The 17,792-nt window shown below is 37.9% G+C and overlaps 1 protein-coding gene across 1 annotated transcript in view; it reads left to right on the top strand.

The window, feature by feature from the left end:
• sf3a3 (splicing factor 3a, subunit 3) overlaps positions 1-10,523 on the top strand; it is a 30,797-nt gene extending 20,274 nt beyond the window's left edge. Inside the window, exons 11-17 of the mRNA XM_069895773.1 lie at positions 35-139; positions 1,262-1,331; positions 2,957-3,121; positions 5,732-5,842; positions 6,624-6,714; positions 8,835-8,890; positions 10,143-10,523. Of these exons, the coding sequence (XP_069751874.1) occupies positions 35-139; positions 1,262-1,331; positions 2,957-3,121; positions 5,732-5,842; positions 6,624-6,714; positions 8,835-8,890; positions 10,143-10,220 (676 nt within the window). The 3' untranslated portion in view covers positions 10,221-10,523. The remainder of the gene's footprint in view (positions 1-34; positions 140-1,261; positions 1,332-2,956; positions 3,122-5,731; positions 5,843-6,623; positions 6,715-8,834; positions 8,891-10,142) is intronic.
• Positions 10,524-17,792: the final 7,269 nt, after the last annotated feature.

The following is a 17,792-nucleotide window of genomic DNA, read 5'->3' on the forward strand; positions in this document are numbered from 1 at the left end:
GAATCACAAAATGTATCAAATTGATTTCTTTCAGAACCTTGGAAGAGAGAGCTCAGCGGTTATTCAGCACCAAAGGGAAATCTTTAGAGGCACTAGACCCTTCACTATTTGCAAAATCTAAATCCAAAGGCACAAAAAAGTTAGTAAAATATGAAAATTGATATCAGTGTTAGTGCACAAGATTATATCTGGCTACCAATATAGTTTCTCTGTTGATTCAATGTGTCCTCATTTTTTAAAATAGTATATGTCAACACATAACTTCTTCATCTTTCTGAATCTCATTCTCTTTCTCACTTGCATACAATTGACCCACGTCTGATGTGTCATCTTGCATCTTAGCATTCCGCAGTTGAAAACCTGAAAGACCTTCTCTTCCATCAGCCAGTGATGTAATGTATTGTATTCTAATGACACATCAAATGAAAGCAGCAGATTACACAGACTGGGAATGTCTCTGCCTACATTCATCCATTGAGCCTCTTAGTCTTAGAAATATGCAGAAGTATCTATACGCCATTTATAATGCCAAAATAGAAAGTGTAATTCAGGGTCTTTTCACTTGAAAGACTCCCCTTTTACTATGACTTGTAGTTTTACAAGTTCTTATAGCTGCCTTTGTGTCTATTTTCAAATACTTTAATAAAATGGTTTTTTTTAATGCAATTATCCCCCTGTCTACCCAAAAACCCTGCAGAACAGAGTTGAGATCTACCAGAATAGAAAATTGCCACCTGCATTTTCTGCAGGAAAAGTACAAAGATGGAATTACTTTGTTTTGGCAGTGAGCAGAGAGATGGAAACCAAGTTAATGTTTCAGATCAATGAATTTTGATGATATTTGTATTCCAGGTCTACAAGTGGGGCTGTGTTTATTTTATAGAATCAAAACCATGAATGTTTTGGGCTCTTGTGCCAGCTGCATTCCTCACCAAAATTTTTTACCCCATTTCTATTATCCCGCCTCAAATAAAAGTCACCCGAAAGACAAAGGAGGAAAAACCCAACACCCAACCCCAACCAACCAATTTTCCGCTGCAACCATGTCTGCCTGTCCCGCATCGGACTTGTCAGCCACAAAGGAGCCTGCAGCTGACGTGGACATTTACCCCCTCCATAAATCTTCGTCCGCGAAGCCAAGCCAAAGAAAGAACATAAGGACATCATAAAAATGTGATCTCTCTGTATGAATTTCATCTGTTTCATTACCTGTTTTGTTTTCCATTGCTTCTTTTGCCCTCCCCCACCCCCACAATTGTAGGGATTCAGAACGCAACAAAGAAATTGCTTTCCATGAAGCTCAAGTGTATGAGTACATAGAGATTCTTGGGGTGAGTTGACAGGCTGTTGCTTGCCTATCTGTTTGGGTGGTGGTGGGGGGAATAATATGGCCACTCTTTAACACTACTTGTTTAATTTTAAACTGGATGAACACCTTCTAGACCAAAGGATCTCATTTTGGAATAATTGCCTGAGTGTAATGGGACAATGGAAAAAGCAAATTCTGCATCATATTTGCAGAGAGCTCTGCACTTGCATACAAAGAAATATGATAGAGGGATGTTTCTTTTTCTATTGGTTACCCTTGTAAAACAGATAATCCAGTAATCTGGATTTCACTCTGACTTTAAATACTGTTTATTGAGTGTTTTCCCTGGGTTCCATCCACATCCCAAAGAACATAATAGTAGTTAATTGATTAGTGTTAATTATTCCTAATATAGGTGGGTGGTGTGAAAATTAGTGAGTAGTTGATAGGAATGTGCAAAAGGATATATTACATGAAAGTAAGTGAAGCAAAGACTAATGGAATTGCTCTGAGAATCAGCATGGACTTGATGGTCAAAATGGCCTGCTTTATTGTAAGGATGGATAGAGTGGAAACAGACACTGTGTTTATTGAGAAACTGCGCTTAATGTACTCTGCTCTGAGAAAGACCATCCAGTGATGAAAAGACTTTGGAGAGAAAAGCTGGAGGTCACTGTCATTATTCACTTCTCTACTTTCTAGTGCCTGTGTTTGTAGAGTTACTTTTGACATTATAGGAAGCTAAAACTAAACAGAAGGATATTTTTTTTCCGTTAAATTGCAGCGAAATCTTGTTTCCTTCGAGTATGAGTGTGACTTTTCAAAAGTTTCTGATTTTATTTCCTCTGTTTTCAATTACAAGTTCCCTGAACTTTATCTTAAGAGAACGATATAGCTTGATGCTTGACCTTTGTATGTGTTTCAGTCGAAGTAGCCTCCCCAAGATCAATTTCCTTCACTCATGGTTTATTCACTAACTAGAATTTTTTTTGTGCATTTATCAGTGGCGTAGATGGAAGCTATTTGGTCTATAAGTCTGTGCTGGTTCAGAGCAATCCCATTGATCTGATATTACTCCTTGAACCCCAGTATATCCCTGCGACCTCTCTCACCTGCTCATCAGCTACCTTTCAATATTTGGGGCAATTTCCAGTTGCTGTTTAATCTACAAAACAGCACACCTTCAGGATGTGGGAGGAAGCTGGTACACCTGCACACTAACAGAGTGCAGGATTAAACTAGGGAGTGAGGCAATGGCACTACCTGCTTCACCACTGGGCCTTATGATGTGCATTCAATGTTTTAGAAGAAGTTTTTTTTTGCTATGGGCAGTTTTGTTTTATTGGGTAAAAGGATTACTGTTTTGTAATTCTTTTACTCCACTATTACCCATGAATGGATCATTGTTTTTAAAAGAACAAAGGGTTATTGTGCATTGGATAAAGAACCTACATCAGCCTGCATGTTTATAGCATTTAGTATCCTATAAAACTTTCCATTTATCTAATACTGAATTTGATGATTAAATTTTAATATTCAAAAAGTATTCTTCAGTGTGCAAAGCTGAGCCAGTTAGTTTTGCTATTTTAATGCCACACAGTACCTGTGGCCTTCTGAGGTCTTATGACTTATATTTTTATCCCACAGGAACAGAGACAGCTAACTAGGGAAAATGTGCAACGCAAACAAGCTCGTACTGGAGAGGAGCGGGAGGAGGAAGAAGAGGAACACATCAGTGAAAGCGAAAGCGAAGACGAGGAAAATGAAATCATTTACAATCCGAAGAACCTGCCTTTGGGTTGGGATGGCAAGGTGAGTCGTGAAAGGTTATTGGGCCATTCTGATGTTTTCAATTAAATGATAATGTGCAATAAAATGTTCCAGGAACTATTTACAGTTTTGATTCTAAATACTGTTTCCTGATAATTTTAATATATATATCCGGCTCCTATCAATCTGTTCATCTATCTTATGAGTTTAAAATGCAATCATGTTGTAGTTAATATTTATGAAGTACAAGTCGCTCTGAAGCACGCCAGATCACATCGTTTCACTTTTTTTTGTAGACGTACAACACGGTAACAGGCCCCACTGACCCCCAAGATCATGCCCCAAATACACTAATTAACCTACACCACCCATATGTTTTTGGAGGGTGGGAGGAAACCAGAGCACCCTGGGAAAACCCATGCAGACCCCAGGAGAATATACAAACTCAATACAGACTCCAACTGATGATGCTGTGTAATAGCGATGGATTCCTAGGAGTATGGAAACCAGTTGGTGCACAAGTAAAGACAGCTGCTGTGGAGTTTGTGTGGAAGGACAGGCAGGTAGGGCAAAATTGCAGCCATTGGGTGAGTTGCAATGCAACAAGGACACAGAGTCAAAAAAAAAGTAACAAATACAAGGCTAAAGGTTTTGTATTTAAAAGCATACAGCACAAGAAATACAGTGGATGACCTTGTAGCATAGCTACAGATTTACAGGCATGATGTTGTGGCCATCACGGGGTCGTGGCTAAAGAAGGAATGTCATTGGGAGCAAGGATGCACAGTGTATCGAAAAAGTAGGCTCTGTTGGTAACAAAACTAAATCACTAGAAAGGGGCGACAGGATCAGAAGATCATTGTAAGGTTGAGTTAAGAAAAGGCAAAGATGAAAAAAATACTTGGCAATAATATGCAGACCTTCAAACAGGGATGTGGACAATAAATTATAAGCAAATAGAAGAGAACTGTCAGGAGGGCAATGTTATGGTAGTCATGGGGATTTTGACATGCAAGTAGATTGGGAAAATCAGGTTGGGAACTGGATCTCGAGAGAGAATTTGTAGAATGCCTATGAGGTGGCTTTTTAGAGGAGCTTGTTGAGGAGCCCACTAGGGGATCGGCTGTACTGGATCGGGACTGTGTATACACCAAAGCTGATTAGAGAGCTTCGAGAAACAGAACCATTGGGGGCGGTTATCACAATATGACTTGAGTTCAATTTGAGATTTAACAAGGAGAAAGTCAGAAGTGTCGGTGATTCAGTGGAGTAAAGGAAATTACAGTAGCATGAAAGAGGAACTGGTCAAAGTAGCTTGGAAGGGGACTAGTAAGGAAGATGGCAAGGCAGCAATGGATGGAGTTTCTCGAAGAAATGAGGAAGGTGCAGGATAAATACATACCAAATATTCAAATGGAAAAATGTCACAATGGAAGTCGAAGCCAATGTAAAAGCAAAAGAGTGTATGCAAGGAGGCAAAAATTAATTGGAAGATAGAGGAATGGGAAGTTATTAAACACTCAGATGATAACAAAAAAAACTCAAGGAAGGGAAATAGGATAACAAGTAATATCAGAACATACAAAAAGCTTATTCAAGTATATAAAGAGCAAAAGAGAGGTGAGAGCAGATATAGGACCACTAGAAAATGATGCTGGATAATGGTAGACAAGGAGATAGATGGCAGGGAAGTATTTTGCGTCAGACGATATTAGCAGTGTACCAGTTATCAAAGGATAACAAGGAAGTGAGTGTAATTATTATTTCAAGGGAGAAAGTTCTCAGAAAGCTGAGTGGTCTAAGGGTGGAATAGTCTCCTGGGCCAGATGGATTGCACCTTCGGATTTTGAAAGGAAGTAGGAGGCAATGGTAATAATCTTTCAGGAATCTATCAATTCTGGTATGATCCTGAGGACTGAAAAATTGCAAATGTCACCCTGCTTTAAGAAGGGAGGAAGGCACCCAAAAATAAATTATAGACTGGTTAGCTTGATGTCAGTTGTTGGGAAGATGCTGGAACTGATTGTCAAGGGGTGAGTTTGCAGAGTACTTGGAGGCACATGAAAAGATAGGCCAAAGTTAGCATGAGAAATCTATTGGATTTCTCTGAAGAAGTGACAAGCTGGCTAGATGAAGGAGATGCAGTGGATGTCATGTATATGGATTTTTAGGTCTTTGACAAGGCGCTGCACATGAGGCCACTTCACAAGACAAGAGCCCATGGAATAACATGAAGCTGAGAGGCATGTTTCATGTTCAGTTTATCAGAACATTTTGGAATAAAGGCCTCTTAATTTCATGGCTGAGTTAATTTTGAGCCTGTAATTTTTTTTTTAAATGGTAGAAACACTAAACTGATTAAACAGCATTTCAAATTGATGATGTTTCAAATGTATTTTATTTCAACTTTCCAGCGTCTGCTTTTTTTAAATTTTCTTAAGCTTGAGATTACAAGTAGCAATAACTTATATGTAGAATTCATTTGATCCCTTGTTTTTTGTTTTGTACATTTTTTATTTCCTTACTCAAATGTTGGACACGAGTGCTAACTAATTACCAGATGGAGGCAATATCAATTTTGTGTATCGCTAGGTCTTTATTTTTGTCTTTTAGAGTAGTTTTCAGATTTTTGTGACTTTTTTTCCTTTTCAGCCCATTCCATACTGGTTATATAAGCTGCATGGTTTGAACATCAATTACAATTGTGAAATCTGTGGAAATTACACTTACAGAGGACCCAAAGCATTCCAACGCCACTTTGCTGTAAGAACAAGAACTTTACCTTGGTGTTTAAATGGTTTAATATTGTTTAAAAATGCATCATTTTCAAGATAGCCTTTCTATTTTTTACATTGTTTCTTTCTGTTGAATAGTGCAATTCCTAGAAAAGGAGTTGTGAGTTCGTTTAAATGTTTTGTAATAGAATTTTTGAGATTGGTAAATTAGTTACACGGAGATTGAAATTAACTTGTGGTATGTTTATCATCAGAATGTGTGTGGGCTTTAATTGTGATCCTAACCAATACTTTGTAGAGCAATAAAGGTGAAATAACCAAATCCTCTCCATGGGGCCATGTGAGTTTTACTGCTTGGTATCGCAACCCTGCTAACTGTCGGAGTGATAGTAATCTGGTTCAATTTTCTTTTTTAAAAAGTGCACTCCATGAGTGGATGTTCACTGTTCAGTTTGTGAATATACCCAGGCAAGTCTATCAGTGAAGTTAGGCTTGATTTTTCAATGTCTCTGCCAGGACAGTCAATGGATATCGTGTCCAAGTAAAAATATTGCTTTAATGATGTGGTACAAGGTTGAAATGAGATAGTGGATGTATTTTGAGTTATTGGAACAAAGGCATGTTCAAGGTTTGATGGAAAATATTTAGAAAGGAGATGAAAATGGAAGAATGTGATCAATTCATATTGATTACATGCAGGCAACCAAAGCACATCAACAAATATTTAGAAAAAAAAAACACGTCACAGAGAGTTATATGTTTATTTTTGTGCTTCATGTGCATTTGTATTTTTTTTCCACCATTTTTAGGAATGGCGTCATGCTCATGGCATGAGGTGTCTTGGAATCCCTAACACAGCACATTTTGCAAATGTCACCCAAATTGAAGATGCTGTATCCTGTAAGTCTCTTTCTCGACATGAGTCAGGGTTGAATAAGATTACAGTGCATCTCTTCTCATAGCTGAAAACTTTTCCAAAACCAGTTATTAAATATAATCTCACCATTTCCATTATTTATATGTATCCATACTAGTATCTCTCAGGGAAATGGCACTGCTCCCTTTCACTTCACAAGTGTTGGTAACAAATCTCTGCTTAAAACTCTTTGAACTAGTGGCGATTTTCTTGGGTTCAATACCTGACAATTTAAAAGTTCCCATGTTTCAAGCAAAGACCAGATTTTCCACTGTTGATGATTACAGTAGTAGTTCATTGATCTACTTACTACATTAGGTATTTCCATATCTGCTGCTCTTTAATTGAGTACAATAAAACTCTTTAAAACTCATTAAAAATAACTGTGCCAAATACAAAGCTGAGTGCAAAATAAGAACAAGAGAAAAGATCAAGAAAGGGACAAGGCCGTCTCCAACCTTCCTCCACAACCCTCAGTTCATGGCCTAAGTGTCCATCTTAATGATTTGTAAATCAATAGATGGGCGACTAAAGTTAACAGATTTCTTGCAAATCAAACAAACGCACATCCCCTTGACTTCTGTGAAAAAGTATTTATTTTCCCACCGTGTCTGAAATTTTCGGCATCCCCTTGCTAGGTTCTGTCTTCTCGGTTCTGTATGGTTTTTTTTAAACTGAGGTAAATGTATTTTTAGCTAAAGTAAACGTTTTCATCAATGAGTAACATTTCAATGCTCAGTCTAGTAGTTGTTCAAAATGGCAGTGTCATCTAGTGTTGAAACTAAGAAGTGCAATGTAAATACAGTGCAATTTATTGTTAAGAGACTATGTTCTAACAAGTCATATTCCATTTTATTTTTAAAATTCACCCTGGGCTACTTAAAAATAGGCAACAGGCTACAGTTGGCCAGGGTTTGGCCACCCCTGGTCTAGGACAAGAGGGCACAACTTCAGGATTGAAAGGAGTCCTCTGACAACAGAGATGCAGAGTAATTTTTTTTTACCCAGGGGGTGGTAAATTTGTGGAATTTGTTGCTACAGGTAGTTGTGGAGGCCAAGTCATTGGGTGCATTTAAGGCAGAGATTGATAAGTCCTTGATTAGCCGGGGCATCAGAGGTAACAGGGAGAGGCTGGGCAGTGGGGCTGAATAGGGGAAAATGGATCAGCTAACGATTAAATGGTGGGGCAGACTCAAAGGGCTGAATGGTCTATTTCTGCTCCTATGTCTTGTGTTCTTAATTCAGGAATTCTAATATGGATTTGATATTTGCATTACATGATTTCAAGCACCTTTCTCCCCCCCCCACCCCCCCCAAGAATGACTATAAAATACTGACTTAGTTAATGTCTTCTTTCTCTAGACCTCTACACTGTTGTTTCAATCGACAAATGCTTTACCACCCTTCTCTTTGTCTTTTTTTAATGTGGGAGTTCAACTCTTCTCCATGATAGATCAAGGCACAATTTTTACCCTAAAAGCTCGTAAAAGAATGCTACAACACATTACAGGCCCTTCAGCCCACAATATTGTGCCAACCTATATAAATGTACTCCACAACAATCTAATCTGCAGAGATCATCCTGTCTGTCATTTTTTTTGTAGATATACAGTAAAACCTCGTTAGAATGCGGTGGATGGGGTCCAAGATTTCATACCACGTTACAGCCGAGTTGCGGAACAGATGCATATATGTCGTGACTCAGGAAGCAGGAAAACAGAATACTGTGGCTCAAACCCTATCATAAGACCTTTTAAACTCCACATATTAACATACACATCTTGTAAATGAGTCACAAGTGTCCATTTTTGAGTTTGTGGCCGTTAGCCTGGCATCTTAAAATCAAGGTTTGGGGTCCACAGACACCTGCGCTAATAAGCGATTCCGCGGATTAACGAATCGCGTTCTAACGAGGTTTCACTGTAATACCATTTTTAATTGCTTTCAAATGAATTACTACAATTCAGTCATCTGTTCAATGCTTTATTTTAGTTGAAATAATCTTTGACATTTTTGTTTTTGGTAAATGAGTTAGCATTTTCTGTAATTTGTACTTCTGATACACTTGAACAAGAATATTAATAACTTCCTTTTTCCCAATTAGTGTGGGCAAAACTCAAGCATTTAAAGGCAGCAGAGAGATGGCAACCAGACACAGAGGTAATTGGAATGGATGAGCTACTTGAACTGTGAATGAAGCCATTTAGAAGCAGCGTGAATGAAGCCATTTAGAAGGAGCGTGAATGGTCCAGGATAGAACCATACAGACATGTAACCAAGAAAATCCAAAACAGAAAATATTGAATGAAGTCAGTTGGATATTAATAAAGGGTTAAGATTTACAATCAGTTATTTTATAAAATTGTCCAAAGTCAAGGCGAAAGAACAATCGGAGGACTGTAATGGTAGCTTGTATGGCAGTGAAACACATCATATTTATCTTTTATCACAGGTTACAGCAGAAGCCAATTAACTCCCCTAATCTGAGCTGGCTCTTTGAAAGTATAACCTGGCTTCTTGCTCCCACCACCCCCAACATTACAAATATATTCTTTCCATATACTAGCGCTGTTTCAACGGCAGGATCGATTGCCTGCGTTCCTGCCCCACTCAGTCATTCCTCAAACTGACCATTCAGTCAACTTGCATGGTACCTTCAATATCCTCATGCTGAGCCTGAATTTATTTTTGAGGTCACTAATCTTTTGCAGATAAATACAGCAGCTAATTACTGCAAAGCTGTGAACAGTGATGAAATGAATGGCCAGTTAAAACTGTTTGTAACATGAAAACCTATAAATGAACTGGAAATGGATTGCTGTAGATCCTCAGCAAGTCAGGCAACAATTGTGGAAACAAAATTGGTATTTCAGGTTGATCACCCAGAGCTGATGAGTTGTTGACTCAGGGATAAATGTCTGGGGCGTCTTCTTCCATAACAACAGTGCCATTACGTCTTTGATTTGGATGGTGATGGTGGATGTCCCTTTAGTTTAGCATCTCATCTGAAAGACTTCCTCAATGCTGCATTCTTCCCAGTTTCTGCTACCCAGAAGGATAATGTGAATGTGACTTTTGACTTGGATGTCAATCTGATCAAGTTAAGATGAGCCTTGGTGATTGCAGAAACAAAGCAGCAGCTTATTCATTATGCGTTTATAATGTAGTACAAATCCCATCACTAAATTGCCTTGCAGCAGGTAATCGACATTTGGTTTTGAATGATTCTTTTTTTCTCCATTCTGTAATATTTTACAGTAAGATGGTAATTGAAGAGATGTATACAGTTTTATAAGTGCAAACTACTAAGTAATTTAAATACTTTCCTGTGTATTTGAAACTGTAATACCAGAATGCTGCTTAAAGACCATTTGCTTTGTTTTAATAAGTGAATTAATATTTTTCACTTCAGGAAGAATATGAAGATTCAAGTGGAAATGTAGTTAACAAGAAGACCTATGAAGATTTAAAACGACAAGGCCTGCTGTAACCCACTGAAATGCTGTACTCTTCCTCCAGACTTTTTCGGATTGACAGTGACGTCCATTTGTTAAACGTGCTTGCTTAGTTTAGTTCCTTTCTCCTTGTATTAGTTCAGGTTCAAATTATTTACTCCCAAAAGTTGATACCAAAATTCAGAAGATTCTGGCAAATTTGTATAATTTTGTTTCTGCGTAAGTAATAGTTTTCCAAAACTCAGTGTAATGTTTAACATAATTTTGTTTTGTATCTTTAAGAAAAAAATAAACCTGATTCAAACTAACACTCTGTTCTTTGAGCAGAAGAACCAAGACCATTGAGTGTTTTTTTTTAAATTCCTGATTTGAATGCTTTTTCTTCCAGGAATCTGACATGCTTTCACAGTTTAATGTGATTTTTATTTTTGCCTTTTATTAGTGATTTAAATCTTTTAACTTCAATGTACTAACGATTCACAGTGCTTTCTTCCAATTTAAAAAAAACATAAGATTCCAGTTTAAGCCACAAACTGGTCTTGACATATAATTTCTAATTGTATTGGTGCCATCGTGGAAAATATTATTTGATAAGATCAATTATTTTATGGATCTGGTGGGATAGATTTAGGGCGTGCATTTGTGTATTGCTTAGCAGGAATTTATTTCTTAAACTGTCTCAGTCAAATTTGTTATTCTGGAATTTACTTTGAGTCCTTTTCTTGCGCAATATGTTAAAATATCACTGACGCACCATTGACAAAAAAATTGAGTTCTCAAATTTGCACCGAAATAATTATGTGCGTCGTGGAGTCCACAATAAGCCGCTGGGGGTGTTGTATAATTATATACTTTGCACTTGTTAACCAAAAAAGGAAATGCAACAATCGACTGATTCCTGCACTGTGCCTTCTTGTGGAAGCAGCTGTGGCGAGCCGTTCAATTAGTATTTGAACACCTCCCATGAGAAACGTCACTGGAAACATTAACACATCTGGTGATACTGAGGAAATGACAATTGCAGTGCCCCCTTCCCCACGACCAACTCCTTTGAGAACTCTGAGTAAACTTGTGCACCAAGGAGAACATTTAAATGTGGCAATATTGGTGGTATTGGTCCTTCAAACAACATCCTTGGATGAACAATAACAAAAATGACGATACATTGTAGAGCATTTTATTTGAGCAAGTAACCCCTATGTGCCTTTCTCTTACTTTTGGATTGATGGAAAATTAATATTTAGTGATTGGAGTGGACACTAAGTGAAATAATATTCAGCTGTGGAGTCTCCTTGCTAATCCCAAAATGTTACACATGAGCTTTCTATGTTGAGTAATTTTCGAGTCTGGGTGAGGGAGGAGCAAATTTATGCAATTAGGAAATTGGTTAAAGGTTATGGGGTCACCTTAAGGTATGAAAGAAAGGAAAATGTTATCAGGGCAAAATGTATATAGTCCTTGTGTCTTCCAGAACCTTTAAATTCTTAGCCCGGAATTACAAACTAAGTTTTTGTCTGGATTAAGCTAAATGAGTTGTTGCTTGAATTCACACCATTGAGAAAGAGATGGAGACATGAAAATGGTGAAGATTTTGTGCCCCAAATAAGATCCCAACATCTGGTATGTTCAGAGCAGCTCCTTGATATCAAGTTTCAACCAATTTTGAAATTCAGTTTTTGTTCATGTGTGCAAGATCTGTCCATGAATCTTTACTCATTCTTGTCCTTGAATCCATATTTTCTATATTTAACCCAAGAGTTGGAAAAATAAGATCAAAATGCCTCCATGCACCTCACCCCTGGAGTGAAATAATTTTGCAGGACTTCTGGCAATATTCCTGCAGGACATCTGCTCTATTTCCCAGGCACAGATCATCTGATTTGGCTAATAACTTTAAAATGGATGAGTCATGCCACAAAGTCCTCACGTGGCCAGTTGCTTGACGTCATTATGTTTTTGATCAGTCTTTCATACTTTAAAAGCTTAACAGGCAGGTAAATCCACACCCGCCAAATGATCCTGCTTTGGTGGCTTTTGCACACCAGAACCTTTTGTTAATTTAGATATTTTATATTAATAGAAATAAAATTATTCAAGAAGATGGTTCAGAAGCAAAGTGAAATAATGCTGGAAATGCACATGAAGATCATGTATTCAAAACGAATGACAAGTAAATATTCCAAGAGGACATGTTATGATACCTATGTAGCTGTTTTAAAAATGACAAAGGTGTAAATCTGAATTAATAAGGGTCTACAATGGTATTGTTAGATTATGACTGTTGACACATTGTCTTATCTCAACACCAGTTCAGGAGTATAATAAAGCTTAACAGGAGCATGTTCTCAAATATCCTGAAAGAACATAAAATAAATAGCAGTGTGAAAATTTCAATAATAGTTTGAAATACTTTATATTATCCAAAATTAAATAAAATTAGTTATGTTTTTTAATAGTTTTCACTCTTTTAAACAAATCCGTTAGAAGCTATTTACTCCCTGAGATCCTGTTTGCTTTCCGATGTGAAAAACCTTTGGATGCGTGATGTTTGCACCGGCTGCAGACGGCCAGGTTGTGGGGGAGGGAAAATCTGCAAAGCTGTTATCTCTGATTATGTTCCTATGATTAATTGACACGTCTCATTTTACCACCGTGGCACTGGAGGTTGATTTATTGCTACAAAGGAAAGAGCTCTCATCCAAAGCCTGGGATATTAAACATACCTTTGAGGGGAACTAGAAAGATGAAAATAAAAAAAATATTTAAATGTGTTAAGTAACCAGAATTTATATTTTTCTATGCTTGCATTGCATGTGCACTTTAGACAATAACATTGCCTTAAAATTATAATTGGATATTACCTTGGTGATTTTTAATGAGACCTGATTAAACAGATTGTGCTTTAGTGCTTTAGTTTTTGACTCTGGCTTCTTGAACCAAATTATTATTGGGAACATTTACCTTCTACATTTTCCCACTCTACCATCCTTGCTCAGTACATGTTCATATTTTTGCTTTCATCCCTCCTAGCTTCTGGGGGAACAATGCATTCTGGGATTCCTCAGCTGTGTTCAGCTCTATGGATCGCATTGCAATTGTACAACTGAAGAACAAGGATTCATATTTTTTTCTGCAGTGGATGTCGATAAAACTGGAATATTTCTGCTTTTACGTAACACATTTGTATGAAGGTTCCCCAGCAGGGCTTGGAGTAGAAGAAAATGTCCCCACAGATTTGGATCACCAGGTATGATAATGAAGGTGAACTTTCCCTGTGGAATGCAGAAGAGGCATTGACAATTGCTCTACATCCTACCACCTCTCATTTCAGAAAATGGGGGGGAGATCTCTGGAAAATTACTATCTCTTGCTGTGAAACAACTTCAACTTTTAATTCATTGTATCAGTAAGTGCTCAAGCAATATCTGGATACCTATTACATGGACTTCTCTGGAGAGCTATTATTTTAATTTGACTGTTATGCCAACAGAGAGAGAGAGGGAGAATAAATTAAAAAGACCAATGGCATAAACAGACCCTGATAATGTCTTTTCCGAGCCACTAAAAGAGACTGGAAAATGTGACAGAATATTTTTGGGTGATGGGCAGATTAGTAACAGGAGGCATTCATCCCACAAAGGTGCCAGGTTATGATCACTGAGAGAGACTCATCCTGGGTGTTCCTAATCCCTCACCTTCAATGTCTGGGGGCTAAGATTGATCACTACCCCACAAATACTGAAGAGCAGATCAGAGGCTGAGTCTCAAGTGGTGGGTGACTCACCTCATTACACCCAGCATGTGAAAGATTTGTGATGGGAATCCAGTTCACCTGCCTGGATGAGTGCAGCTTGAACGACAAGCCCTACATCCTCCAGAACAAAGTAACCGGCTTGCTCGACATCTCTAGCGAATCGTGGGTGCAAAAGGTAGTGAACACAGTCCAGGACATCATTTGCAAAATTCTCCCCACCCTCGAGAAAATTTACAATGAACAATGCTGTTGGAGAGCAGCAGCAATCATCGAGGATCCACACCATTTAGGACATGCTCTGGTCTCTGCTGCCACAAGGAAAGAGGTATACGTGCTGCAAGACTCAGGTTCAGAAACAGTTGCTACCTCTCCAGCATCAGACACTTCAACAACAAACTGTGATAGTCCAGATCTATCACCAATGTACATAGTGTATATAGTTACAGTATCTAGACTGTGCTTACAGCGATTGGCTGAGAGCTAAGCCACGCCTATTGTCTGGGCCTTAAAGGGTTGTGTCCCTAGCCAGGTCGGATCATTCCGGACTGGTCGGCCACTTGTGAAGAGCTCCTGTCTTTTGCTAATAAAATTGTAGAGCTCGTCGAAAGAAACACTCAATCAGAGACTCATTTAAGGACTCTTACTTTGAATATTTAAATGTTTACAGTATTTTCACACAGTTTGTTTACATTTCTTTTTTGTTTACATTTCTTTTTTGTATGTGTCTTGAGTACATTTTTAATTTTAACGGCAGCAGGGTTAGTATAGCCGTTAGAGTAACACTGTTACAGTGCCAGCGACTGGGGTAGGACTCAGGCACTGTCTGTAAGGAATTTCTCCATTCTCCCCATTTTTGCATGGGTTTTCTCCAGGTGTTTCCCACCCTTGCAAATGTACCAGGGTTGTAGGTCAATTGGATGCAATTGGGCAGCAGGGGCTAATGGGCCGGAAGGGCCTGCAACTCTGCTGTATGTCTAAATATATTTTTAAGTACTGAAGAGTAGAAACTGCCTCACCTGCAGGAAAATGAATCTCAAGGTTGTGTGTACTCTGACAATAATCTTGAACTTGAAGAGCATCCACAAAACGCACTGTAGTTATTCACCCAGCCTCCCCTGACAATGCCTCTCGAACCTGTTACCTCCACTGCGGAAATGGACAAAGGCACCAGGTGCAAGAGGACCCCACTTGCAGATTACCCTCAAAGTAGTGCATTATGCTGATTTGGAAACATAGCACCACCCCTTCAATGCCACAGGGTTTAAATTGGGAACTCTTGACCCCACGGCTCTAGCACTGTCTGTGAGGAGTTTGTACATTCTCCCCGTGTCTACATAGGTTTTTGCTGGACCTCCCTCCTTTCAAAACGTATGGGGGCTGTAGATTAATTGGGGTATTTGGGCTTTTGGGCCAGAAAGGCCTGTTACCATGCTGTATATCTAATTAAAAAAAAAATTAAACAATGAAAAATAAGCATTTCCTATCCAAAGTGAGTGGCAGGAATCACTTTGAGTGAGAGGTATGAGAGGTGATCGTGAACTGTGTAGAATTTTTAAGGATCTTGACAAGATAGATGTTGAGTTGATTTTATTTTTCTGTAGCTGGGACCAGAGATCACTTTCTCAGAATGATGTATCAGATATTCAGGAAAAGGATGAAAAGAAACTTCTTCAGCTTGAAGTTAGTGAATCTTTAAGACTCCGTACTCTAGAAGACCCAAGAGGTCGAGCCAGGATGAACATTCAAGGCAAGTTTCCATATATATATATATATATAAATATATATATTTTTTTTTTAAACTTTATTTATTCGTTCAAAAAACAAATAATATTTGACATATGCAGCAATTAAACATAAACATGAACGTTTTTTTATATATAGAAAAAAAAGGAAAAGAACTCCCCCCCCCTTCAGCCAACTCTCCTAAGGAGAGCCATAAAAAAAGAAAGAATATTAAAGAAAAAGTTAAATATACATATTAAAATCTAGTCAATATAAATTGAAATATAAATATTCTGAGCATAACATCCACTTATTAATTAAAAAATTATAATTATCATGTGAAACATATGTAATTTTTTCCATTATTAAACGATATCTCATCTCATTACGCCATCTATTAACATCAATCATATTTGTATCTTTCCACGTACTAGCAATACATTTTTTCGCTACGAATAAAGCTAAATATACAAAAGCAAGCTGAAACTTAACTAATCCTAAGCCTTTCAGAGGTTGCAAACTACCCAATAAAACTATTTTAATCTTATACAGGTATTCTAAAAACGATTGAATTTTCTTCCAAAAAGATTGTATGACCAAACAGCATGAAAAAAAGTTCCAACCGTATCACCACATCTAAAACACAAATCTGATTCATGAAAACCATATTTTTTTAAATTTTTCAGGTGTCAAATATAATTGATGTAAAAAATTGTAATTAATCATTGCATAACGTGCATTTATCAATCTAGTTACACCATCATAACTGTGATATTACAGATCTATCCCCAATGTACATAGTGTATATATATCTAGACTGTGCTTACAGCGATTGGCTGAGAGCTAAGCCACGCCTATTGTCTGGGCCTTAAAGGGTTGTGTCCTTAGCCAGGTCGGATCATTCCGGACTGGTTGGCCACCTGTGAAGAACTCCTGTCTTTTGCAAATAAAAGCCTTGGTTTGGATCAACAAGTCTTTGATTCTTTCGACGAGCTCTACAATAACAGATATCTAACCAATCATCTCAAGTTTCCATATATGATAAGAATTGAGTAATATGGGATTGGTTCAGGGAAGTGGTACTGAGGTGAAATTTTTGCCATGGTCTTGCTGAATAGCAGAACAGACAAGAGCCCAAATCACCTACTCATGCCTCTATTTTTGATGAAATTAACCCTTTGCCTTTCACTTCACAGTCCTAAAATTCTTTCAATACAGTGAAACCCGGGAGAAAGATCTGAAAAGTATGGAAGAAAGAAATGTTAGGAAGCCCCCTCCTTCGCTGAAAGCTATAATCCTGATATGCTATCCTGGTTTATGTAAAAGGTTCATCTGATGCTACCAATTTTTAAAGATTTTAGACATACATCACAGTAACAGGCCATTTCAGCCCACAAGCCCATTGCCACCTAATTACACCCACTTAACCTAAAACCCCCAGTAAGATTTGAAGGGTGGGAGGAAACTAGAGCATCCAGAGAAAACCCACTCTGATGTGGGGAGAACACAAACTCCTTACAGACAGCACAGGATTTGAATATTTTTATATTCTATATTTTACGTATATTTTATATATATGAAGAATCTTTTTGCACTAAAATCTAACTGGAGGTTAGATTAAACTCTAATGTTTCACTCCTGTCCAAGTGAAACGGAGGTTTCATTGACTCTAGTCATTTGGTTCCACCTATTTGAATGAGGGACAATCTATTAGTAATATAGAAGGTCATAGAGGGGACACAGCAGGGCAGAGGTTGAGATGTTTCCATTGAATCATGGGAGGTAGTTACAAGAGGCAATCATTTCAACATGAATTTTGGAGGAATTTCTTCAGATATGTGGTGATGAATTTTTGGAATTCTCTGCTTAGAGGGTCACCAAGACCAGATGTTTGGGGTTTAAATGAGAAAAATATATTTGGAAAGGTCAAGCATTTGAGGGCCACTTCAGTGTCAGATCAGCCATTGAATGGCAGGACAATTTATGCAGTCCAAATGATTCACTCCTGTTTCTATTTATCTTCTCAATTTTGTAATTACAGATATTTCTCCCCCTGTTACCATTGCTGGCGCTGCTGTAAACTTTAAGGGAGAGATAGATTTGGAATGCCGCATTTTCTCTTTGTATTCTT

The sequence above is a fragment of the Narcine bancroftii genome, chromosome 8 (genome assembly GCF_036971445.1).
Source record: "Narcine bancroftii isolate sNarBan1 chromosome 8, sNarBan1.hap1, whole genome shotgun sequence".
In the NCBI taxonomy this organism is placed as follows: domain Eukaryota; kingdom Metazoa; phylum Chordata; class Chondrichthyes; order Torpediniformes; family Narcinidae; genus Narcine; species Narcine bancroftii.